At 37.8% G+C, this 25798-nt stretch overlaps 2 protein-coding genes across 3 annotated transcripts; one reads left to right on the plus strand and one right to left on the minus strand.

The window, feature by feature from the left end:
* The first annotated feature begins 16072 nt into the window (after nucleotides 1–16072).
* On the plus strand, nucleotides 16073–20578 carry LOC122020531 (MTOR-associated protein MEAK7-like). Of its 2 annotated transcripts, XM_042578494.1 has the most exons (8): nucleotides 16073–16195; nucleotides 16290–16392; nucleotides 16497–16601; nucleotides 17231–17316; nucleotides 18498–18739; nucleotides 18939–19128; nucleotides 19389–19572; nucleotides 19946–20578. In XM_042578494.1, exons 1-8 carry the CDS (start codon nucleotides 16143–16145, stop codon nucleotides 20249–20251), a joined length of 1269 nt encoding a protein of 422 aa, XP_042434428.1. In that variant the 5' UTR covers nucleotides 16073–16142; the 3' UTR covers nucleotides 20252–20578. The 2 variants fall into 2 exon arrangements, with proteins under 2 accessions (XP_042434428.1, XP_042434430.1); XM_042578496.1 differs by lacking the exons at nucleotides 16073–16195; nucleotides 16290–16392; nucleotides 16497–16601 and adding an exon at nucleotides 17692–17871.
* A 3360-nt stretch (nucleotides 20579–23938) lies between these two features.
* LOC122020799 (B3 domain-containing protein Os11g0156000-like) lies at nucleotides 23939–24953 on the minus strand. The gene is made up of 2 exons (XM_042578822.1): nucleotides 24380–24953; nucleotides 23939–24312 (listed from the first exon to the last, which is right to left on the minus strand). Exons 1-2 carry the CDS (start codon nucleotides 24885–24887, stop codon nucleotides 24206–24208), a joined length of 615 nt encoding a protein of 204 aa, XP_042434756.1. The 5' UTR covers nucleotides 24888–24953; the 3' UTR covers nucleotides 23939–24205.
* Between the last annotated feature and the right edge of the window lie 845 nt (nucleotides 24954–25798).

Consider the following 25798-nt stretch of genomic DNA (forward strand, 5'->3'; position numbering starts at 1 on the left):
ATTAAATCAATTAAAAATTAACTTAAAAATTAAATTAAAATTAATTTATTAAAAATAAATTAAATTATTAAATTAAAATCAAATTAAACTAAATTAAATTATTATATTAAAATTAAATCAAAATTAAACTAATTAAATTAAAAATTAAATTAAAATTAAATTATTAAATTATTAAATTAAAATTAAATCAAAATTAAACTAATTAAATTAAAAATTAAATTAAAATTAAATAAAAATTAAAATTAAATTAAAATCAAATTAACTTAATTAAATTAAATTAATATTAATATTAATATTAATATTAATATAAAAATTAAATTAAATTAAATTAATTTTATCAAACTAATTAAATTAATTTAAAATTAAAACTTAAATTTAAAACTTAAAATTAAAACTTAAATTTAAAACTTAAACTTAAACTTAAATTTAAAACTTAAATTAAAACTTAATTTAAAACTTTAAATTAAAATGTTAAATTTAAAACATAAATTAAAACTTAAAATTTAAAACTTAAACTTAAAACTTCAAACTTAAAACTTAAAATTTAAAACTTAAATTAAAACTTAAAATTTAAAACTTAAATTAAAACTTAAATTTAAAACTTAAAACTTTAAATTAAAACTTAAATTAAAATTAAAATTAAAATTAAAGTTACATTAAACTTAAAACTAAAATTATTTTTTTTAAAAAAAAAATCTCTTATAAAAAATCATTTTAAAAAAACTTTTAAAAGAAAAATTATTCATTTAGACACTTAAACAATTAAATCAATCCAAATTTAATTAACTTATACTTTAAACTTAATTAAATAATTAATAAGTGTTTAGTCTAGCTTTATTCAAGAACTTAGGTTGACTTGATCAGTACCTTAATTTAACCTAATTAAAATATTAACTTTACTTTAAGTCATTGTAAAACAAACTTGATTGTACATTAAAATGTTAATCAAAATTTTAACTTTACTTTAATTAAATCATAATTTATCACAATTAAAGATTAACTTAAATTGAACATTAACTTTACTTTCTTTAATAATTTTAATAAATTTAACTCTCAATTAATACTGACTTAGTTAATCTAAGTTAAATCTAATAAAAAAGGATGATGTAAATGAAAAATTAAATTATAACTTAGACTTTCATTAAATCAGTCAATTAATATAAAATGTAATTTATTTTAAATAAGTATTAAATTATTGAAATGAGTCAAGTAAAAGTTAATCAATAAATCATTAATAATGATTAACTATTATTAAATTAGTACCAAATTTAAAAACTGCTTCCATTTTTAAAACTACTAGCATCTTCAAAATTTTAAAGTTTTTTTAACCTCTATTAGTTTTAAAGATATCTGTAAATAGTAATTTAACAAGTTTAAGTTTTTGACAAAATATTTTTGAAAAGGTATCTTAAAAACTCAGTTTTTCATAAAGTTTCAAAATCTTACTTAAGTTTTACCATGTTATTTTTTTTTTCAAAATTCCTTATTTCGAAAAAGTTTTCAAATGTGTTTGAAAAATTATTTTTTTCAAAATATTCCTTATTTTTTTTAATTTTAAACGTTATTATTGAAAACACTAGCATCTTAAAATTATGTATATTTATAAAGAATTGACAAAATTTTTCAACTTTATTTTTGAAAATCTTGACTTAAAGTTTTCCAACATTCGTTTTTGAAAAGTTTTTTCCTAACTTTTTACTAAATTAAACTTCCCAAAGTAAACCTAGAATTTTTCTTTGTCAAATTTTCTTTCCTTTACTTAGTCAATTTTCCCTAACTTGTCTATACTTATTTTTTTGATGAATGTCAAAGTGGGAGGATTAGGTGGATTAAGTTAGTAAAAATCTAGAAAAAACATCAAAATAAAAAATCTAGACAAAACACCAAAAACAGTCTAAAATCATATCATATGTCTAATTATTTTTGTATATTTTTTCCTAACTTAACCCAGGTTGTCATTTCAACAAAAGGGGGAGATTGTTGGTGTAGTTAGCACTAACAGTCTAACTCATATTTTGATGAATGACAAAGTAAATTAAGTTAGGTTTGTTGTGATTTAACGATCTAACTGAGTGTGCAGGAGAAGTTCAGATAGGTCGACTGGTCGACCGAATATCTGACAAGAAATCTAGCTAGGTCAACGGGCTGACCGGATAGATGATACGAAGTCCAGATAGGTCGACGGGCTATCCAGATATCTGGCAGGAAGTCCAGCTAGGTCAACAGGCCGACCTGATAGCTGGCACGAAACTCAGACAGGTCGACGGGCTGAACGAATGTTTGACAAAATAGTAAGTTAAGGTAAATGACTTGGTGAAGACGCGTTCCCCGTTTGAGGGAACAGTATGCGTCGATGCAACTTAGATTTATTTCGAAAATCTAAGTTGAAATCTTGACTAGATTCTGATCTCGAGGAAATAGAATTTAATTACTACTCTATTTCTATTATATTTGTGCTAATGTTTGTTTTGTAGGATAGTATAATGTTTATTGTCTCGGACTAATTTTTTTCTTGTTGGAAAAAGTTTTTGTTGGAAAAAGGGGCTCGGGCGCCCGGAATGTAAAAGTTTAGCTCGTCGTAACGTGGAGTGTGCTGATTAGCCGGGTCGATGTCACGATCCAGGCGCTCGGAAGGGATCCGGGTGCCCGGAGCTACCTATATAAGGAGCTCTCCACCTGGAGCAAAGAGACACAACTTCCTTCTACGATTGTTCTGTTGCGCACTATTCCCACGATGCTGCGAAGCTTCTCCGACAACCTGCGACTTAATTTCTTCTTCCTTATTGTCGGTATTCTTTTCATAATTCTTGTACTAAATCGTGTAATACTTTTGTGAATTATTAGTGATTACCCAACGAAAGCACTCTCATGTACTAACCTTAGAGTAGGAGTTGACGAAGGCTTCGAACTAAATAAAATTGGTTTTGTTAGCGTTGTGTTTAACTTTCTGTTTCTGTTGCTTGATAATGAATTTTTGACGATCGCTATTCACCCCCCCCCCTCTAGCAAACTTTACGATCCAACAATACCGACCAAACCTAAAGTACTTAGCCCCATAACTTGTTGGAGCAATCTTGCTCAAGACATTACTCATTGTTGATGTTTGGTTAAAATAGTTTAAGCTAGGCATTAATTGTGATCTAACATAAGTATTGAGTGAGCAGATACAAAGAAAAGACCAAGTATGAAGTTTTGGCAAGGAAAGATCCAGAGGTGCGATCTATTGGCAAAAAAAAGGAGACTTAGCATGACGGAGCCAAAGGTAGCCCTTGAAGGCAAGCGCAAGGATGAGGAGTCATGGAGACAGAAGCATCCTAGGGGCGTAAGGCTGAGGGAAGGTGCTTGGAGGCTTGAAGTCTAAGCTAAGGAAGTAAATTCAAGTGTATAAAATAATGTAAAACTGAGACGGTACAAACTGCTGTAAATTTCAGAAGTATAAGGTACCAGTCGACTGGTACCAAGGCACAGAATGGACAGAATGTCGCCAGGGTAATTGGAGGCAAGTACCAGTCGACTGGTACTGGTACCAGTCGACTGGTAGATGACCGTTATGAAGTGGCGGCTCAAAATCTCGTCAAATCTTTAGTGCCGTTGAAGCCCATCAGTCGACTGATAGGTATACCAGTCGACTGATGTCGGGAAAACTATAAAAGCAATTCTTAGAGCTTGGAGATAACAAACTGTTCAAAAACCGAAAAAGTGTTCATCAAGTGATCCTCAAGCCTACAGATACTCATACTCTTCCTTCTGATCCAAACTTTCACTTTGTAAAAGGAAGAGGAGATTGTGTAAGGGTTTCTCCACCTTCGATTGTCATTCGAGAAGGAGAAGTTTATAGTGGAGCTTCATTGTGTGGGTGTGTGCGCCTTGGATTAGTCACCTCAAGGAGGTGGAGACCAAGTAAACAAAGGGAGTTAGCATTTCCTTTTTGTTTTCATACTTGTTCATTTGTTTCCTTTATCTTCCACTAACAAGTTGTAGGTCAAAAGCCAAAGAAAGGCTATTCACCCCCCCCCCTCTAGCCGAACACAAAGGTTCTAACAATTGGTATCAGAGCAAGGAACGCATCGGAAGAACTCATCGTCAACCGAAGCATCAAAATGGCATTTCAAGAGGGATATAGCACCGCTAGACCACCCTTCTTTGATGGCAATGACTTTGCATATTGGAAAGGTAGAATGGAATACTATTTAATGAATGATATTGAGAATTGGTTTAGTGTTGTAGATGGGTTTGAAAAGCCGAAGGATGGATCGGGAGCACCTCTTCCTACTAAGGAGTGGACAAAGGAGATGGCAAAGAAGGCCCAAGCTAATGCAAAAGCCACAACAACCCTACAATGTGGACTTTCAAAGGAGCAACTAAGCAAAGTAGGACCGTTCGATTCCGCCAAGGAGCTTTGGGAGAAACTCATTGAGTTAAATGAAGGATCAAGCGAGTTAAGAAAGGCCAAGAGAGATCTTTTGTTGGGACAACTTCAAACCTTCACTATGAAGACAAATGAAACCGTAAGTCAAATGCACGGTAGATTCAAAGAAATAGTAAATGGTCTTCATGTTATAGGTGAGAAAATTGACAATGGGGACCTAGTTGTTAGGATCGATGATCGCGGCTAGAGAGGGGGGTGTGAATAGCCGACCCCAAATCTTCGCGTTTCTTTCTACAAACTAGGGTTAGCGCAGCGGAAATAAAAACAAGAAACGAAGACAAGAAATCAAACCTCAATACGCGTCGATGTAATGAGGTTCGGAGATGAAACTCCTACTCCTCGGCGTGTCCGTAAGGTGGACGAAGCCTATCAATCCGTCGGTGGATGAGTCCCCGGAGAACCGGCTAATATATACTCCTTGTGGGTGGAGAAACCTCGCCACAATAACTCTTGCAACAGCAAGATAGAAGTACACAAAATACAAAGAAGCACAAGACAATATGAATGTAAAACAAACACGCTTGCCTTCTCGTCGGAGTCCGTTGATGAAGCAGCAGCTTCACGGCTCCTGCAGCTAGAAAACCAGCACGAAGCTCACGCGAAGGTTCAGCGAAGAGGAGCTCAACAAAGCTCAAATAGCAGTAGTGAGGAAGAAGAAGAAAAAGAAGCAGAGGCTCGATCTCCTTTTATAACCTGCGAAGAAGAAGACACAGGAACTAGCCGTTGTGTCGCAACGGCTAGGACCTGGACCGATCAGGCTCCACCCTGATCGGTCCAGAGTCTCTCTGATCGGTCATGGGACCGATCAGGCTCTAGTCTGATCGGTCCCCAGACCGATCAGCCATATCTTCACAGAGCCACTGATCGTGCTCTGATCGGTCTGTGGACCGATCAGGCTCTAGGCTGATCGGTCCCCAGACCGATCAGCCAACTCTCTGTGAGAGTTTGCTCGTCTCTGATCGGTCTCCAGACCGATCAGAAAAGCCTCAGTAAGCCACTGATCGTTATCTGATCGGTCACCAGACCGATCAGATAGCCAGCGTATCGCTGGATCGATCCACTGATCGATCCAGAGCTTGGTTTTTGCCCAAACCAAGTCCCAAGTCTCCCACACCAACATCCAGCCAACCTTGACCAGTTGGTACATCATGCTTAGCATCCGGTCACTCCCTTGGCCTGCTAAGACTCCTCACCAAGTGTCCGGTCAATCCCTTTGACCCACTTGGACTTCCTTTTCGTGTCAAGTATCTGGTCACTCCCTTGACCTACTTGATCCTCTCAACACCAGATGTCCGATCACCCTTGATCCATCTGGATTTTCCCTTGCCCGGCTTCACTCACTAGGACTTTCACCTAGCTTCACTCACTAGGATTTTCACCTGGCTTCACTCACCAGGATTTCCAATCTGCCCGGCTTCACTCACCAGGACTTTCCAACTGCCTGGCTTCACTCACCAGGACTTTCCCATTGCCTGGCTTCACTCACCAGGACTTTTCCCACTGCCTGGCTTCACTCACCAGGACTTTCCAACTGCCTGGCTTCACTCACCAGGACTTTCCCATTGCCTGACTTCACTCACCAGGACTTTTCCCACTGCCTGGCTTCACTCACCAGGACTTTCACTTTCACATCCGGTCCAGAGAACGAGCTACCGAGCCCTCTCTGACCACAGTTCAGAGAACGAGCTACCGAGCCCTCTCCGACTTCCATCCGGTCCAGAGAACAAGCTCCCGAGCCCTCTCTGACCTTAGTCCGGAGAACGAGCTACCGAGCCCTCTCCGACATCCCATGCCAAGTTTCCATACTTGGACTTCTCCGTGCCAAGTCTCCATACTTGGACTTTTTCCGTGCCAAGTTCCCTGCTTGGACTTTTCACCATGTCAAGCTCCCTGCTTGGACTTTTCCCGTGCCAAGCTCCCTGCTTGGACTTTTCCGAGTCAGGTCAACTCACCTCGGGTCAACCAGGTCAACCTTGACCAAGGTTGCACTAACAATCTTCCATCAAAATACAACTCTTCTGTTTTCGTCAAACATCAAAATACAACTCGAGTCAGGTCAACTCGAGTCGGGTCAACCAGGTCAACCTTGACCTAAGGTTGCACCAACACTAGTAAGGTATGTTCTTCAATCTTTTCCTAGAACCACCTTATGGGCCTCAATGGTTGACGTATAAGGTTTCTAGAGACCTTTCTTTAGTTAAACTTGATGAATTATTTTGTGAATTTGAACTTCATGAGCAAGCTAATGCGGTTTCAAAAGAGAAAGGTATGGCTCTTGTTGTAGAGAAGAAGGAAAAGAAAAAGAAGAAGGAAAAGAAGGTGGAATCCTCATCATCCGAATCCGAGCAAGAATCATCGGATAGTGATGATGAAATGTCGGCAAGTGAAGTGGCTCACTATGTCAAAAAGATGATGGGAAGATTAAGAAAATTCACAAGAAAGGATGTGAAGAAGATGTTTCAACCCTCAAAAGGTAAGAGTAGTCAAAGTTCAAACTTTAATACTAATGTCACTTGTTATGGATGTAACAAGAAAGGACACATCAAGCCAAATTGCCCGGAATTAAAGAAGAAAGAAGAAAAGGAGAAGAAAAAAAAGGAGAAAAAGAAGGAAGCCATGATGGCCCAAGCTACTTGGGATACACCAAGCATTGACTCATCGGATGAAGATGAGCTATGCCATGTTACTCGACATATGGCCTTTATGGCTTTTGAAGAGGGCAAAGATGAATCAAGTCAAGAGGAGGTGTCAAGTGAAGAGGAGTCATCAAATGAAGAGGAATCAAGTGATGAATCATCATCAAGTGATGATGATGAGGTAAAAGAATCTCCCAAAGTAGAATTTCTTTACAAAACTATTGCTCATCTCAAAAATACTTTTGTTAAATCACAATCTAAGGTAAAAACCTTGAAGGGAAAGCTTAAGTTTATTAAAATTGATGCATGTTCATCTAGTGAGTCAAGCATGCTCAAGGAAGAAAACGAAAAATTGAAGAATGATGTGATTGAGTTAAGAGCATGTCTAGAGAAGTTTACAAATGGATCCAAATACTTAGATATGATCATTAGAGACCAAAGAGCCGTTTACAACAAAGCCGATATAGGATATAGACCTAAAGAAAAGGAAGTTGCATACATGTCTCTAATTAATGGCACTAGAAGTGATAGAAACAATGTTAAGAAGAATGCTAAAGGAAAGGCAAGACAAGCTTGGGTGCCTAAGAAATATTTGAATGATATTTCCGAATCAAGTGCATGGGTACCAAAGAATTGTGTGTTTTATGTTGTCTAGGTAGAAGAGAAAAAGGATGCAAGTATGTGGATTGTGGATAGCGGTTGCTCAAGACATATGACCGGTGATGTGAGCAAGTTCTCCACAATAAACTATATAAAGAAAGGAACGGTATCATTTGGGAATAGTGGGAAGCTCAAGATTATAGGTAAAGGTACAATTGAGGTATCACCCACAATTATCATTAATAAAGTCTTGTTGGTTAAAAATATGGGATTTAATTTGCTTAGTGTTAGCCAACTATGTGATGCCGGATATAATGTAGAGTTTCACCCAAATAAGTGTACAGTTAAACACAAGAATCTTGAGAATGTGATGCTAGAAGGATTTAGAAAGGCAAATCTCTATTATGTTGATCTTTCATATGCTTCTAACCCCTCTATTAAGTGTTTGATGTCAAAAGAAGAAGAAGGATGGCTATGACATAGAAGACTTGGACACATCAACATGAAGAACATAGCCAAGGTAGCCAAGATGGAGCTAGTTAAGGGGCTACCAAAAATCAAGTACATCAACGATAAACTATGTGATGCATGCCAAGAGGGTAAGCAATCAAGGTCATCACATAAAGGTAAAACCTTAACTAGCACTTCATTACCATTAGAATTATTGCATTTGGATCTTTTCGATTGTCATAGAACACCCTCTTTAACGGGTAACAAATATTTTTTGGTAATAGTAGATGACTACTCTATATATACTTGGGTTCATTTCTTAAAACACAAAGGGGAAACTTTAGAAACTATTATAGGGTTTACCAAGAGGGTAGAAAATGAAAAGAACATAAAATTGATAGAATTAGGAGTGATCATGGTGGAGAGTTCAAGAATTTGAACTTTTCTAAATTTTGCTTGGATAACGGTTATAAACATGAATTTTTTTGCCCAAGAACACCTCAACAAAATGGTGTAGTGGAGAGGAAAAATAGGGTCTTACAAGAAGCGGCTAGGACCATGCTCAATGCATACTCCCTACCTAGCTATTTGTGGGCCGAAGCGGTTAATACCACATGTTATATCCAAAATCGTGTTTTGATTCATAAGTTTTTAGGGAAAACACCATTTGAATTATGGAATGGCACAATTCCTACAATTCACTATTTTAAGGTCTTTTGTTGTAAGGTTTATATTCTCAATACCAAAGATGACTTAGAAAAATTTGAGCCCAAGTCTAATGAGGGAATTTTAGTTGGATACTCATCCACTAGTAGAGGATATAGAGTATACAACAAAAAGACTCAAATGGTTGAGGAATCGTCTAATGTTGAGTTTGATGAGTCTACTAGGACTTATCCTAGAAATTCTTCTATTGACAAGGATATAATTGAAAATAATCAAAACAGCACTCAAGAAATGCAAAATCTACAATTAGGGGGTATTGATCTAGGGGGAGAAAGAGATGGTTCGGATGATGAAAGAAACAATGTAAACAATGATACTTCCAAAAATGATGATTCCATTACCCCAAGGACCTTAAGACACCATCAAGATCATCCTATTAATCAAGTAGTTGGAGATGTGGCACAAGGGGTAAGGACTAGATCCTACTTTAGGGATCATACTAGTCAAATTGCTCTAATATCACAACTTGAACCAAAAACAATTGATGATGCTTTACTTGATACGGATTGGATTTTAGCAATACAAGAAGAGTTGAACCAATTTGAAAGGAGTGATGTATGGGAGTTGGTTCCAAGACCTAATGGGAGTACAATCGTCACAACAAAATGGGTTTTTAGAAATAAGTTGGATGATCAAGGGAGAGTCACTAGAAATAAGGCTAAGTTGGTAGCTAGAGGTTTCAATCAAGTGGAAGGACTTGATTATGATGAAACCTATGCTCCGGTAGCTAGGTTAGAGTCCATCCGAATATTATTAGGATATGCGGCTTACATGGGTTTTAAACTCCACCAAATGGATGTAAAATCGGCTTTCTTAAATGGTTTCATTAAGGAAGAGGTTTATGTAGAGTAACCACCCGGATTCGAAAATATAGATTGCCCAAACCATGTTTATAAGCTTAAGAAAGCATTATATGGGTTAAAACAAGCACCTCGGGCTTGGTATGAGAGACTTTCATCCTTCCTAATCTCCAAGGACTTTAGAAGAGGAACAATTGACCCAACATTATTTCTAAAGTCTAAGGATGGGGAAATTTTTGTTGCACAAGTCTATGTTGATAACATCATTTTTGGTTCAACAAATAATGAACTTCTTCATGACTTTATCAAACACATGGAAAGTGAGTTTGAAATGAGTCTTATTGGAGAATTGAGTTTCTTTTTGGGATTACAAGTCAAGCAAACTAGCGAAGGAACCCATGTTTACCAAACCAAATTTGCTAAAGAACTTATTAAGAAATTTGGGTTGGAAAATGCTAAAGGAGCATCTACTCCTATGGGGACTAATACCAAGATAGATAGTGATCAAGAAGGGAAATTAGTTGATCCAAAATTATATAGGAGCATGATTGGTAGTTTGCTATACCTAACCGCTAGTAGACCGGACATAATATTTGCCGTAGGAATGTGTGCAAGATACCAATCATGTGCCAAAGAATCACACTTAGTAGCGGTAAAGAGAATTTTGAGATACATCAAGAGTACCCTTAATGTAGGTCTTTGGTATCCTCGGACTAGGAATTTTGAGTTGATTGGGTATACCGATTCCGATTATGCGGGTTGCAAATTAGATAGAAAAAGTACTAGCGGTGGTTGTCAATTTCTTGGACCTTCCCTTGTAAGTTGGAGTAGTAGAAAACAACCTTGTGTGGCCTTATCCACAACCGAAGCCGAGTATGTGGCCATAGGTAGTTGTGTAGCTCAATTGCTTTGGATGATGCATACTTTAGAAGATTATGAGTGTCACTATTCCAAAGTTAAGGTTTTGTGTGATAATATTAGCACCATCAACTTAACCAAAAATCCGGTGCACCACTCTAGGACAAAGCACATTGAAGTGAAGCATCATTTTATTAGAGATCATGTGGCAAGAGGAGACATTGAACTACTGTATGTTGAATCTCAATCTAATCTTGCCGATATTTTTACCAAGCCTTTACCCGAAGTAGAGTTCACCTCTATTAGGAGGGAACTTGGTATGTGTCTTGTAGAATAGTGAGTATAGCATCGCATGTTTTTACATCACATTATGTTTTTTTTCATCTCACATAGCCCTAAGGAGCCTTGCTTGTGTATTTCTTCATTTAGATACCATGTGAGATGTTTAGGATGATGTCTTTGGTTCAACATGTTTGTCATGATACATGACTTTGGGCCAATATGACATCTTGTCACATTGATCCTTAAGTGGACCAATCATTGGGAAGGCTTGTGCACAATTAATGTGTACATAGCTCTTTGAACATGATTGGATATTTCTTTCAAATACAAGTATCATAACCTATTGTATGCAATTTAAGATGATATGGAAAATACCATATAAAGAGGTGTAAGAAAGAAGCCTTGTTCTAATATAGGTACAGCACCTATAGGGAAGTTCAAATTGGGACTTTCACTCAACAATATACTACATAATCTAACTAGTGTTAAAGCATGTGTCAATCTTGGGATCTATGGTAGACATATTTTTATACATATTTTTCCCGAATAGACAAGGTTCAAATATACTTCTCCACCAAATTTGAGAATTTTTGGAGGTCGGTATAATTATCTGTAGGTTTCTGAAATTTGGGGCAGAATAAGGCCAGAATTGGTATTAGTCGACTGGTTCAGGTACCAGTCGACTGGTAACAGTGACTTTTGCGAACAGAATGATTCTGTGGGTTTCTGTTTTAGGCACCAGTCGACTGATGGAAGCATCAGTCGACTGGTACTCGCGTCTTTATATATCCTTCCGCGTGCAGGTGGCCCGATGGAAACCCTAGTTTCATCTGCCGCCTGCTGCCGCCTGGATTCTAGCGCGGCTCGTCGTCGTTTCTTGTCCTCTCCGGCCGCCTAAACCTCCTTCTCTTTCTCGATCTGTCCTCATCTTCCCTCATTGCTCAGTTTGTTTCTCCTGCGGCCTCTCAACGCCAGTCGGCTCGTGTCCTCACCACACCTCCTTCTTCCTCGGTTCTTCCTTGATTTCGTGGCTATGGAACGAAGGTAATCCTTCTCCCTCATCTTTTCTCAAGATCAAGTGTGATTTAACCCTAATACCTTGCTGTTTTTGCTGTTTTTGCTGTGTTTCTGTGCTCTTCTCCCTGTTTTGGGGTTACTTTTGGATCATATGCATTGCATTACCACATTTAGGGTTAGGCAAAAACACAGGGCTGGTGAGGGAACCTCCCGGCAGTCTGCTCCCGTTCTCTCGGGGGATCGATTTCGATCCGAAGCCGCACGACAACGATTTGCGGCTACTGATTTCGCTATGATACCCTGTCGGTATCTGAATCAGACCTATTTTACTACAATTGTACCAGATGTCATGGAGATCATTCAGTATTTTGGTTTAGATAAGTTAGTGCATTGCACGCATTTAGTCAATCTGGATTTATGTAAGGAATTCTACACCAATTTGCATCCTAGAGGTAGTGGAGGTCATACATGGGTATCTCGTGTAGGTTGTGTCGATATTGAGTTCACTCCCAGCATTCTCCAGTCCTTCTTAGAGTGTCGGGCTTCTGAGAGCTCCTTTACGTGTTTTCCTACAGTTGTTGAGCCATTCACCGATTCACTCTCTCATTTGTCCATTGAAGTGATACATCAGTATTACTTCAATGCCCCCCGAGTTCCTCTGCGGCGCATCTTCTATGCTACCCGTATGTCTGCCCGCAGCAACATCCTTTATAAGGTTGTTATTGGGTGTATCTTACCTATAGTCACTCGGGGGCAAGCCAAGATTCGGCTGCCCCATCTGGTCATGATGTATGCTTTGGAGCACCGGCTCGACATCAACATCGTTCTTCACGTCTTTGAGTCCATCGTGCACTTCTCTAGTCCTACTAATGAGAAGTTGTACATGCCTTACTGTCACATCCTGACGTTTTTCTTTGCTTCTCAGGGTCTCGATGTCATGAGGGGTCAACTGCATCAATTATCTAAGGACTATGATCAGATTGGGGCCCGCCAGTTGTCTCTTGCAGGTATTGAGAGACGCCAGGGGGAGATGGTATGGCGTGCTCAGGAGGCGGATGATTCTGACGTTGAGGAGGCTGACGTACCTCCTCCTGCATTGGCACCGCATCCAGCCCCTATGACTGTCGAGGCTCGATTGACTCAGCTGGAGGAGACAGTACGCCAGGGGTTTCAGGAGTTTCGGGGGTTCTGGCAGGTTTGGACTGCTTCTCAGCAACGTCAGGCGGATATGTATGCGATGCTGCAGCGCTGGGATCTGACATACCAGGCTCCTCCACCTCCTCCCAGTGATGATCACTAGGACTATGATTCTGGTTTTCTTTGTGTGTTGGTGTCGAGATGTGTTTTGGCTTCGACAGTGCTATATTCTATTCATCTCAAACATTTAGCTTCCTGACTATGATGGACGCCTGGTGTTATGACATTATGTGACTAGTGCTTATTTTCTTTCACTGCTATAAGCTCCTTTATATTAGCATATGCCCTCTTTTATTATCTGTCATATGTTTTCTTCCTATCACTTGCTCTTAGACGATATCATGGATTAAGGGGGAGTTGTAGTTTTTTTTGTGTGGCAAAAAGGGGGAGATGTGGATATCTTAAGTTAGATATTTTGTATGCTTATGCTTCGTGAATATCATCATACTTTCTAGATGTTGTATATTTAAAGACCTAACTTAAACACATTTTGCCAAACATCAAAAAGGGAGAGATTGTTGGAGCAATCTTGCTCAAGACACTACTCATTGTTGATGTTTGGTTAAAATAGTTTAAGCTAGGCATTAATTGTGATCTAACATAAGTATTGAGTGAGCAGATACAAAGAAAAGACCAAGTATGAAGTTTTGGCAAGGAAAGATCCGGAGGTGCGATCTATTGGCAAAAAAAAGGAGACTTAGCATGACGGAGCCAAAGGTAGCCCTTGAAGGCAAGCGCAAGGATGAGGAGTCGTGGAGACAGAAGCATCCTAGGGGCGTAAGGCTGAGGGAAGATGCTTGGAGGCTTGAAGTCTAAGCTAAGGAAGTAAATTCAAGTGTATAAAATAATGTACAACTGAGACGGTACAAACTGCTGTAAATTTCAGAAGTATAAGGTACCAGTCGACTGGTACTTATACCAGTCGACTGGTACCAAGGCACAGAATGGACAGAATGTCGCCAGGGTAATTGGAGGCAAGTACCAGTCGACTGGTACTGGTACCAGTCGACTGGTAGATGACCGTTATGAATTGGCGGCTCAAAATCTCGTCAAATCTTTAGTGTCGTTGAAGCCCATCAGTCGACTGATAGGTATACCAGTCGACTGATGTCGGGAAAACTATAAAAGCAATTCTTAGAGCTTGGAGATAACAAACTGTTCAAAAACCAAAAAAGTGTTCATCAAGTGATCCTCAAGCCTACAGATACTCATACTCTTCCTTCTGATCCAAACTTTCACTTTGTAAAAGGAAGAGGAGATTGTGTAAGGGTTTCTCCACCTTCAATTGTCATTCGAGAAGGAGAAGTTTATAGTGGAGCTTCATTGTGTGGGTGTGCGCGCCTTGGATTAGTCACCTCAAGGAGGTGGAGACCAAATAAACAAAGGGAGTTAGCATTGCCTTTTTTGTTTTCATACTTGTTCATTTGTTTTCTTTATCTTCCACTAACAAGTTGTAGGTCAAAAGCCAAAGAAAGGCTATTCCCCCCCCCCCCCCCCCCCCCCCTTAGCCAAACACAAAGGTTCTAACATAACTCTCCATGTACGCTTGTCTGGTTTACATACCGGTCAAGCTTAAAGCACTTGATATTATAAATCTCCATGTGCACCCGACCAAATGAAATATCGGCCGGGCCTAAAGCACTTGTCCTCATAAGGATTTTTGGGTACGTTCAGACAAATGATAGGTCGGTTGGGCTTAAGACTTGTGGTCTTATAAGTATTTCTATACATACCGAGCTAGATTAAAGGTTGGCCGAGTTCGAGGCAGTTAATTTCATAAAGCTCTTCATATATGATCGACTATGAAACCGTTCGAAATTAAGAAACTTAGTTGCATACTTATTGCTGAATGGATTTTTAGTACACATAGTTTATCAGATGGTTGCCTAAGCAGAGTTCTAGCATGCTTAACGTATCATATGATTCTCTGACCGGATTTATGATAACATCCAATGCATAACAAAGCAACTTAATATAAGGACAGATATATGGACGGTCAGCTTTATTAGCCGATCGAGACATATTCAGCAGATAAGCAACAAATAACATTTTGCGAACCTATCATAGTTGTTGGGGAATATTCTTTTGGGACCGTATTCGAAGATTATCTTGTTTCCTATTGGGCAATTATTTATGACAACATATTTTAATAATGGCTTCATCTAAGTCATAAACGACAAAGAAAAGATATATTTGTGGGTAGATAAAAGATTCCTTAGATGGTCATTACATAACAAATTAACAAACTCTTGCACACACATAATCACGGAGGTTATGAAAGGTGGTATAAAAAATAAGGAATCCTCTTCGTGGGGAGGGTACACAATCTACATTATTTGAGATTTATTCTCGCACGAGCACTGTTCTTGATTTCCTCCATCCATGACCGTACTAATCCCTTCCTTGGTTTTTGGTCACTAATCTTCTGTTGGATCGTTGGCGTGCACGCAAGATCGTAAGGAAGCTTCATCGAAAAAGAATAAATCTTGCTCCAGTTAACCATTTGTCTATCATCATTAGTACACTATCTCTTAAGTTTTTAGGAAGGATGATTGATATTTATATTATATAGTAAAATAATAAAAATTAAATAAATTTATATTTTGGAAGATTACATTTTAAAGCGATGTATGTTTTTTTTTATATTATCTTGAAGTGTAAAAAAAAAGTAAAAAACAAAACAAAACAAAAGTGAGGAAAGAGTACTTTCCAATAAAATGCACAGCATATTTTACTTTTTAAAGTTTACCTTTTAAAAAAAAATCTCTTTCAAAATTTAAAATATTTTCTTATTGAGATTTTCTATATTTATTAGCATTTTAGTCCTCAATACTAGTAATTTATCTAATAGAATAATGATGTGACAATTAACTGATAATTACAAAGAATTATTAAGTGAAATAATCTTAATTACAATAAGTAAGGGGTGAAAATAGTAATTTAAGAAAACATTTTGTGGTAATTATTATTATTTATTATTTTCATTTGTTTTTAAATAATTTAATAATTCAATTTTAGTGATGTGTCACGAGGATAATTAAAAAAAAAAAACCGCTGTGGGTTCCATTTCCCCAACCGAACCGCTCGATACGCGTCGAACAATAGCCAATCGCCTGAAGGAAGAAGAAGAAGAAGAAGAAGGATCAAATGGGCAACGCGCAGTCGCCGCCGGCCGATCCACTCTTCGATACGGCAATCCGGTGAGCAGCTACCGCCTCCTCTTCTCTTATCTTTTATTCCCTTCTCTTCTCCCCACCGTCTTCTTTATTATTTTCTCTCGTTGCATTCCCACAGAGCTTTCACCACCCAGGAGCTAGAGGATCTGAAGTCGATCTTCGTGTCTCTGGCCGCCCAATCCGGGAGCAACGGCAAGTTCGTCTCTCAATCCGTATTCCAGGTCGCGCTTTTCTCTTTCTTCGAACCCCAAAACCAAAATTAGATCTTTCCTTCTCTCTCTTTTTTTTTTTTTTTTTGACTTGGATTATTTTGATTTACTCATAGGCGTATTTCCGAGTTCCTGGCCTGCTAGGCACCAAGTTGTTTCAGCTGGCGACACAGAAGCGGAACGATGGCATGCTTCTTTTCGAGGATCTCGTCGTTACGAAAGTTAGCTTTTTTTTATGCATGACACTACTACTAACCAATATTGTTTCCTAAAGTTTTTTTTTCCGAAATCAAAATCCAAAAGTCTTATCCGTCTTTGAGTTACCTTCACAATGCTTCGTTTATGTTCCAATTTGCGTTGTTCTATAGTTTACCTTTCCTACTTGTGGTTGCATTTTTACTGTTTTGATTCCATTAAAATATGTGTAATAAGTATTTTTCTTATAGAACAATGGAATGGAACTGAGTAGCAGTATAATCTTACATAGAATTTATGGACGAAAGTTTAATGGTAGGATAAACTTTATGCGGCTGATTTAAATAGTTGGGTCTTAGTCTATTATAATAAACTAGAGCTATGGGGTAATAATTTGACTTCAGCATTGCAAGGCATTATTCTACATTGGTAGCCTCCAATTCCTTTACTAATGTTTCATGCTCTGATGATTTATCAAGATATAAACCACTCATTTTTTCCATTCGACATGCCTTTTTGAACTTCTTTTTGATCATCATGTTGATATGAAGATTGAAAACAGTGTCTTTCTATGAGTTTGTTTGAACCTAGTATTTTCTACAGCTTGTTGTTTGAGTTTATGATCTATAATGTTTCCCTTCCATTCCTATACCAGGCAATATATGAGAAAGGTTCTCGAGATGAAATTGAGGAGTTTATCTACCAGCTATGTGATGTTACAGGGGATGGTATTTTGGGAAGGTACAAAAATCTAGTTTTTACTCCTGTGATTGAGTTTGAAAATGACTATGAACATGTACTTTTCTTATCTAGGTACTACATGAGAAGGGAAAAAAAACCCTGGAACATAACTCTGAAAATAACTGCATTTGGTCTGTAATTGTTTGAACAGATTGCGGCCATGTTGTAGCAGTAGATTTTCTATTTCACTAAACTTGTGTGATAGGACAGACTTCTACCACTATATGCAGATGAGTTCCTTGGCTACCTATTGGGCCCTAGAGCTGTTATTACTTGGGTAGTCTAATCATGTCAACCTAACTGGTTGTTCCTATTTGCTATCTAGCTCAGCTGTTAAGATGACTGGAAATACTAAATAGTTCTCTTATAATGTAGGATGTTGCCATGTTCATATATCTTTTGTACTGCTGATAAAGTCAACCAAAGAATGATTCAACTTTGACAAATTTTGATGATCTTTAAGTATCATGAAATAAAGATTCTTCAGCAGCAACTTCGAACTATCATCTATCAGGGACATAATTGTCTAATTTACATTTAAACAAAAGTGATGAGGTAAGAAAAGAACATTAGATATATCCTTTTGTAGAATCCGTGAACATATATTCTGTTTGTATCTGTTATGTTAGTGTTCAGTGAGAAATTGTTAGAGAATTAATCAGGCTATGTAGATAAAAGGTATCCTTCTTTGTATTAGTTGGGAAACAAACTATCTGTAATCATCTTATATACAATATCTAAGATTATGGTAAAAATAACATTTTTCTTCAATGAACATGGAATTGCCAACAAGTGTCATTTGCCCATTTGCCAAAGAGCATCACCATGATATGCAATAAGTTAGACAGTTGCCTATGCTTTTACTTAAGCATCCTGGAATGACAAAGTTAGGATGGTATAGTCATATACTGCTTGTTAGTTATCGTATGTATGTGTTCTTTTATTGCTAAACAACTTATGTATAGTGAAGAAAAAGAGGTTGATTTCATTGTCAAGAAAAGGATAAGCGTGTTACTCTTTGCCAATTGGTTTCTTCTTGTGGATTTTTATGTCCATGAAATTCTGATGTCTATTAAGTTCATTAATTTCTATAGTTGAACTCTTTTGTCCATGACACAATTTTGGGACTAGTTTGTTTTAGCTGAATGTATTGAATGCCTTGAACTAAATTCACTTTCCAGATCCGATATTGAAGCTGTAATAAACTCAGTAAATGAGTGCCTATTTTATCCCAAAAGTGATGGTACTGGATTGACCTCCCATCAGAATGTTCTCAAAGTGTTTGTTAATGCAGCACAATTCTCTGAGAAAGTTGAAGGATCCTCTGAAGAAAGTATGTCGTTAGCTGATTTTAGAAGTTGGTGTAGCCTTGTCCCATCAGCAAGGAAGTTCCTTGGAAGTTTGCTGATGCCACCTGATTCAGGTTTACTCTTTATCCCTATATATATATTCACACTTGTGACTTCAATGTATTTGAAGCAGCCCTCATTCTGTCTAGGGATTCTTAATCATACTGACTTATTTTATATGTTTCCTATATTGAAACTCTATGAAAACTATTAAACTGTTTCTTCTAGCTTACATTTTCCCGCTGACATTCTAAATTTTTTTGTTTTCTGCAGGAAGACCAGGCTATCAAGTTCCAACTCTACACCATTCAGAAGATATACCTGCTGAGATCCTAATTTTGAGGAAAGAATATGCTTGGCATATTGGAGGAGCTCTTTCACAGGATGAGGTAGAAGATTGGAAGCTTTTGTATCACAGTGGAATTAATGGGCTTAGTTTCTCAACCTTTTTGGGCAATTTATCGTGAGTGTCTCTTCCGTTGCAAGTATGCCTAAATGTGTCTGTTGGACCAATAATTCCATGGGTTGGTATTACAAGATTATTGTGTACTATTAATGTATATGTTCTATGATTTTTGATGGATGGTTGGTTTCTATTAATTATGTTATTTACTTTCTCAACATACCTTTGTATCATTCTTCACTTTGTTTTTCTTTTCTCATTAAAAAATGGTTAATACCTGATTATGTTAGTTAATTGCTTATGGTCTTGTGAATCTGCAGAAATGGAGATGGACCAACTGTTTTAATTATCAAAGATAATGAAGGTTTTGTGTATGGGGGATATGCCTCTCAACCATGGGACCGGCAAAGTGATTTTTATGGTGATATGAAGTGCTTTCTCTACCAATTGTATCCAAAGGCATCTATTTTTCGTCCTACCGGAGCAAACAACAATTTGCAATGGGTAAGGTTCTATGAATGAAAGTTCTCATAAATATTTCACATTGGTGTAACTCTTCTTCTTGCCTATCGTTAGTCATCCCAAGGATTCATCAAACTCACTTTTAGTTGTTTAAAAATTATCTTATGTTCTCATCTTTGACTAAATTATGTTCTGCTGTTTCAGGATTTCATTAGCTATTCATTTATAAAAGTGCATGTATATATGTAATTTCAACCTTAGGAAGTACTTTGAATTGCATAATGTAATCTACTATACGGAATCATAATGTAGCTAATTCAAATCTAATGCTCGTTTTTCTAAATCTATCTGCTGTATGGATGGTGCTTTTGATTGTAAGTATCCATTCACTAAACTTGATTTCTTAATGTGGCAGTGTGCTGTCAATTTCAGCTCAGACAGCATCCCTAATGGAATTGGCTTTGGAGGACGGGCAAATCACTTTGGCCTTTTTCTATCGGCAAATTTCGATCAGGGCCACACCTTTCCTTGCACAACTTTTAACAGTCCTTGTCTATCAAAGACGAGCAAGATACATCCAGAAGTTATTGAATGCTGGGGCGTGATCGCAAAAGTGCCACAGAATGGAAAACCTGAGGCCTTGAAAGGTACAGTTCTTGAGAGATTCAAGGAAGATCGAAACATGCTTAAAATGGTAGGCATTGCAAATTCAAGCGACTAGAGAAGCAGCATGAACAAGGTCTTTGTCACAGCAACTTCTCTGGTTTGAAGCAAAACTTGATATCGGCCAGTCAAGGTTTCTAAACTTTGCTATTGACTATGTGGGATGGAAATTCTTTCGTTTCCACCGGCCAGTCAAGATCAGAAACCAGTTCTTGTGATATCCTGTTGCTAATTGTGTATGTTTATATCATTAATGAATGAAGAGTGCATTATGTACTGCTTGCTCACACGATCGTCGACGGTTGATCAGAAATTTCTATGTATTGTATTACCCTTATTCTTGTATAGTCAAGTAACTTTTTCTAATGGTCATATTTATCTACAAGTGTAGTAGTACTCACGCCCTGTGTGGATGGATATACAGATTCATCGTATTAATTTTATTTGGAGAAGAATCTACCCTTCCCCTGGCTCCTTTATTTAAGTCAGACAGAGATATCTTTAGGCCGATATGGCAGTATCAACTATAACACTAGAAAAGCCTCATTCAGATGAATCTTGACTACTTTCTGGTGATGCAATTCTGTCTCTTGGTTCCTTCCAACATCCCTACTCTTTAAAAATTACAGGCTCAATGATTTCCTTGGAGAAGCAGAGAATCGTGCCAGTGTAATTGCTCAAGTTCTTAATATATTAGCTTGATGGAGACCTGAAGGCTTAATCTAGATTATCATCTCTGCTTTCATCTTACTCTTTACTTGTTTTTTCTTCTCTTTACAGCTTGCTGCTCGTACAATTCTCATCAAGATTGTCACATCGAAAAAAAGCGTTCCTGTGCACTAGTGACTGGCCTGGATCAAAGTGCATCTAACTAAAGGATTAAAGTGGGAGACAAATAGTGTTAAGCTAGTGGGAACCTAGCTTCTTTCTGTCTAACCTTGTGAATCTCTTCCTTCCTTCCTTCCAAGTGCTATGTTTGTTGTTAAGTAATAGCTAGCCACGCTTGGAGATTGGGTCAACCATTTGTTGGAACTTCTTTCAAGTAGAGTTAGTTTTATTTTACAATTGAAAGGGAGGCCGAAATGTAACATGAACTAGTGAAGGCATCGTGTACTTTGCACATGGTAGAATCATGTTTTCGAATGGTTTAGGTTAAGTTTTGAATGCACTCCAAGATGTTTGGAACGTGGACACCCAATTTATATAAGGGTTGGTAGTAGATTGGATAAAATTGTTTCAAATTTAACTATATGTATTGGTAGCTAGTAGAATTACCTCTCTTTCTCCTCAAAGTGTTGAAGGAAAATTTTTACAGATGAAAGATACAGAATCGTGATCCTATCTAAATTCAAGGAAGATTGCGTGTTAAATAGGTGACTTTGATATTAATTGTGAGAAGATTTTGAGCTAGAAGCAGAGGGTGTTGAGCAATCTTATGTGTTAACAAAGGAAAATAGAGAGAAGAAAATATTAGCAACTGAGTCAGGGAGGAGTCCTCGCACAAGCACTCCGACGCTCAAGTTAAATAGGTGGTCAAGAGGAAAAAAAATATAGTGAACAGTAGAAAGGAACAATAGGTTTTGAGTGCGTAATATTGTGTACCTGTTCTTTTATGAGGAGATCTCTTATATAGTGTCAATTTTCCTCTGTGTACGAATATCAGTATATTTCTAAAAAAGAACCGACCCTTCTGACACTCTAACACCTTTCTAAAAATAGACCCACCTCTTCTGTGTTTTGCAGGGTAAAAGCTTTCATTGTAAAACTGTCCAACGAATATTCCCCTGATTCTCTGACAATGGTTACATAAAACGCCAAAAATAATATTAGATCGTTATGTTGATGGACCCTTAATATGTTTTGCTGATAGGCCGACTGAGCCCCTTTTGTCGTTCGATCAGACTTAGCTTGTAGATGGGGTTGGGTCGACTAAAGAATGATGACCCTCTCGAGGACTCTACTTTCGCTCAGCCTTCTCCACTCGGCCAAGTGGTCTAGCCGATGAGACCATCGGTCCGATCCGACATGATATGCATATGGCCCGACTAGACCAGACTCTTTGGTCGAGCGAAGAAGACCAAGCAAAAGCTGAGTCCTCAAGAGAGTCATCATTCTTTAGCCAACCCAACCCCATCCACAAGCGAAGTCTAATCGAACGACAGAGGGGATTCGATCGACCTACCAGCAAAGCATATTAAGGGTCTATCAACCCAACGACCTAATATTTTTTTTTGGAATCAAGGGAATATTCCATAAGTAGTTTTACGCTAGAAGCTTCTACCCTACATTAATAGTCGATCATTTTTTGAAAGGTGGGGGATATTCCATAAGCAGACGATGTGGGTCTATTTTTAAAAAGGTGTCAGAGTGTCAAAATGATTGATCATTTTTTGAAAGTACATTAATATTCGTGCATAGAGGAAATTGACATTATATAAGAGGTTTTCTCTTAATGACGTAGTTACACAACATTACATACTCAAAGTCCACTGTTCCTTCCTAATGTTCACTGCATTTTTTTTCTCGGCCATCTATTTGACTTGAGCGTCAGAGTGCCTGTATCAGGGACCCCTTCTTAACCCGATTGCTAACGTTTTCTTCCCTTTATTTTTCTTTATTGATACGTAGGATCACTTAGCACACCCTCTACTTAAAATTTCTTATTCTTTTCCGACTTAATAAGGGATCCAAATATATCAATGAGTAAATGTTAAATTTGAATACGGACGAGAAAAAGTTAGAAATCAAAGATTTTAGATCTAATAAAAGAAAGACATATAAATTTAAATTTAATAATATTGAGATAGATAAGTAGGGATGTAAATGAACCAAACGGTTCGCGAGCTATTCGGAGTTCGATTCGATAAAATACTCATTCGAGTTCATTCGTTTATCTTATCGAGTTGAGCTCGAACTTAAGGACATTCGGCTCATGAGCTTGCGAACATGTTCGTTTATAGGTTCACGAGCTTGAGCTCGGCTCCTTTAAAGGGCTCGAGAACACGTTCGTTTATAGGCTGGTGAATTCAGGCTCGAGCTCGACTCAATTAAAGGGCTCGCGAACATGTTCAATGATGTGTTAAGTTTATATTATTTTAGTTGCTAGGTTTGTTGAATATTTATTCAAATGAATTTTCAAACTCGCTTAACAAGTCTGTAAAACAAGCTCTAAAATGAGCTTTAAAACGGGTCAAAAAACAAACTCTAAAATGAATCTAAGCTCGCTTAACGAGTTAAGTTCGTTAATTATGATAAACAAGTTAATAACGAACTGAGCTCGAACTATTCATAAGTTTGGTAATTTCAAAATCAACCGAATTCGAATCTTGTGATAAAAATTCGATTCAAGTTCAAACCGAATTTAAATCCAAATATAACTTAAATTAGCCGAATTCGAATCTACTATTGTTGGATTCGATTCGGCTCAATTTCATCCTTATAGATAAGCCATTAAAGTCTTACGATACACATGGAGGTCTGGACCTGTCTTATCTCGTGCCCTTGCACACGCTGCAAATGGCTGGGGAAGAAAGCAGCTTTATTTCCATACAAATATTTTGCTTTTTCTGTTTGGTTGAAATGTCACTGTAGTTCATTCTCTTCTCGACACGACATATCATAGGGACCATCAAGGACGCAGGGATGGAAGATGATAAAGGAGGAGAAGATACGAGCGAAGGGCATCGGAGAAAGTCTCATCAGATTCTGTAGATCTTTCTCCTTGGAAAGAAGGGAAAACAAAAGATACAAATTAACGAGAGCGTGAGAGTCAGTGCCGCCCATCTCTGTTTTTTTTTTGTTTTTTTTAAATCTGATGGATCTTGAAACTTCATGTACACAAAAAGAAATGAAATTAAACAGAGATTGCCCGTAAAAGTAAACCAGGGATCTCTTCTTCCTTCTCCTTTTGACAATCAAAATGTCATTTTTGAGAGGGGCGTGGATTTCCTCCCTCTCCTCCTAGCTAGATCCACTTCCTTCAACTTAACTCATCGGAATTAGGAACAACTAATTAACAAGTGTAATCTAAATTTACACCGAACAGCCTCAACCTCTTTGAGTTCGCCGGTGCCGCTGTCTCAGTGCTCTTGTCCGCTACTATTTCAGCCCTTTGCTCTCCTGCAAACGGACGCAATCTTAAACTCGAGCGATTAAGAATTCAAAGCTACGATCGAGTGGGAATTACCTGCATGAAAGGAAGAGTCTTGGTGCCCCGAGCTGCTCGACGCGTAGTAGGGTGTGTTCCACTGCACTGCGGCCGCGGCCGCCGCCGGCGGCGCCCCCCGATGCCTGCATCCGATGTAGAGACGCTCGCCGTCGAACCGTGGACGCCCGAAGAGGACGACATCGCCGGCGTCCAACCTCTTTTCCTTAACGAAGCGGCTCCATCCCTTGGTGAGCACGTAGCTCTGGCTACTGGTCCAGTAGGAGTACCGGAACTGCCACACCTTCCCCAACTCGTCTTCGAAGCTAAGCAGAAGGCCTTTCTCGCCGGAGGCTTCGTCCAGGGGGAAGTACTTCTCCGCGTGCTGCTTCGGGATGACCAGCCTGTTGAGCTTGCCTACGTCGCTCGGCGTCAGAGGCTTTTCGAACATGAACTCCCTGAGCTCCTCACCACGGCAGAGACGCTGATACTGACAGTGGAAATTCATAGGCGACTCCCAGTCCCAGGGCTGAAGGTGCTGCTGTGCCATCGTTGAGGGAGAGAAGAACAGAACAAACAGCCCGGAGAGTTTGAGAAGTTTGTTCAAACTATGACGAAGCATTTATTTTATAGCCTGTGAACCTGAAAGTGTGTAGATATCGATCACAATGCCAAAGTGCCGAAAAGACGTACACTGGCTAGCTAAAAAAATGATTAATTCTTGCTAGGGCGGGCGTCGATAAGTCAAGTCTAATGAAATTTGGATGTCAAGGCTAATTTGATTAGGTAATCGAGTTAGATTAAGTCAAGTTTAAAATAAATTAAATTTTCAAAATGATTATGGTTCAATTTTCACTTGATTTATTTTATGAGTTTAAGCTTAATTCTTCCCTTGATATTTTAATTCAAGCTTAACTTAACATTAGTTTTTCGATTAGATGTTATCGAGTTCTCAATTTAAACTTATTTCATTATTTAAAATTTTTACTCGTTGGATTGATTATTAAGTTTGATAATTCAAATTTCTTTGTTTATTTAATTTCTTTATTTATTTGTCATATAGATAAAAGTTTTATTAATGAACATAGTTCATGAATATTGTTTATAAATATTAACGAGCTGAATACATATATATTCAAATTTGTTTGTTTAGTTTAACGAGTTATTTAAGTTTGTTTATTAAATAAATCTTGTTGATATTGAACGAATATAAATAAATTTTTCTCAAGTCAAATATCAAATTTATTCATGAACATTCAATTCATTTACAACTCTAATTCTTGCCCTCAAGGTTGGCGGTCATCTCCAGAATTAATAAGTTCGAAGAGCTCTTGAATTACCAAACAAAAAAAATCGAAATCAACGAAATCAAACTTCTTAAGTGGACACTTAAGAAAGAGCCCAGAGTTTAGAGTTCCTAAGCTTGATCTTGTTTAATTGAACGTCGCCTGATCAAAACTC

The sequence above is a fragment of the Zingiber officinale genome, chromosome 9A (genome assembly GCF_018446385.1).
Source record: "Zingiber officinale cultivar Zhangliang chromosome 9A, Zo_v1.1, whole genome shotgun sequence".
NCBI lineage: Eukaryota > Viridiplantae > Streptophyta > Magnoliopsida > Zingiberales > Zingiberaceae > Zingiber > Zingiber officinale.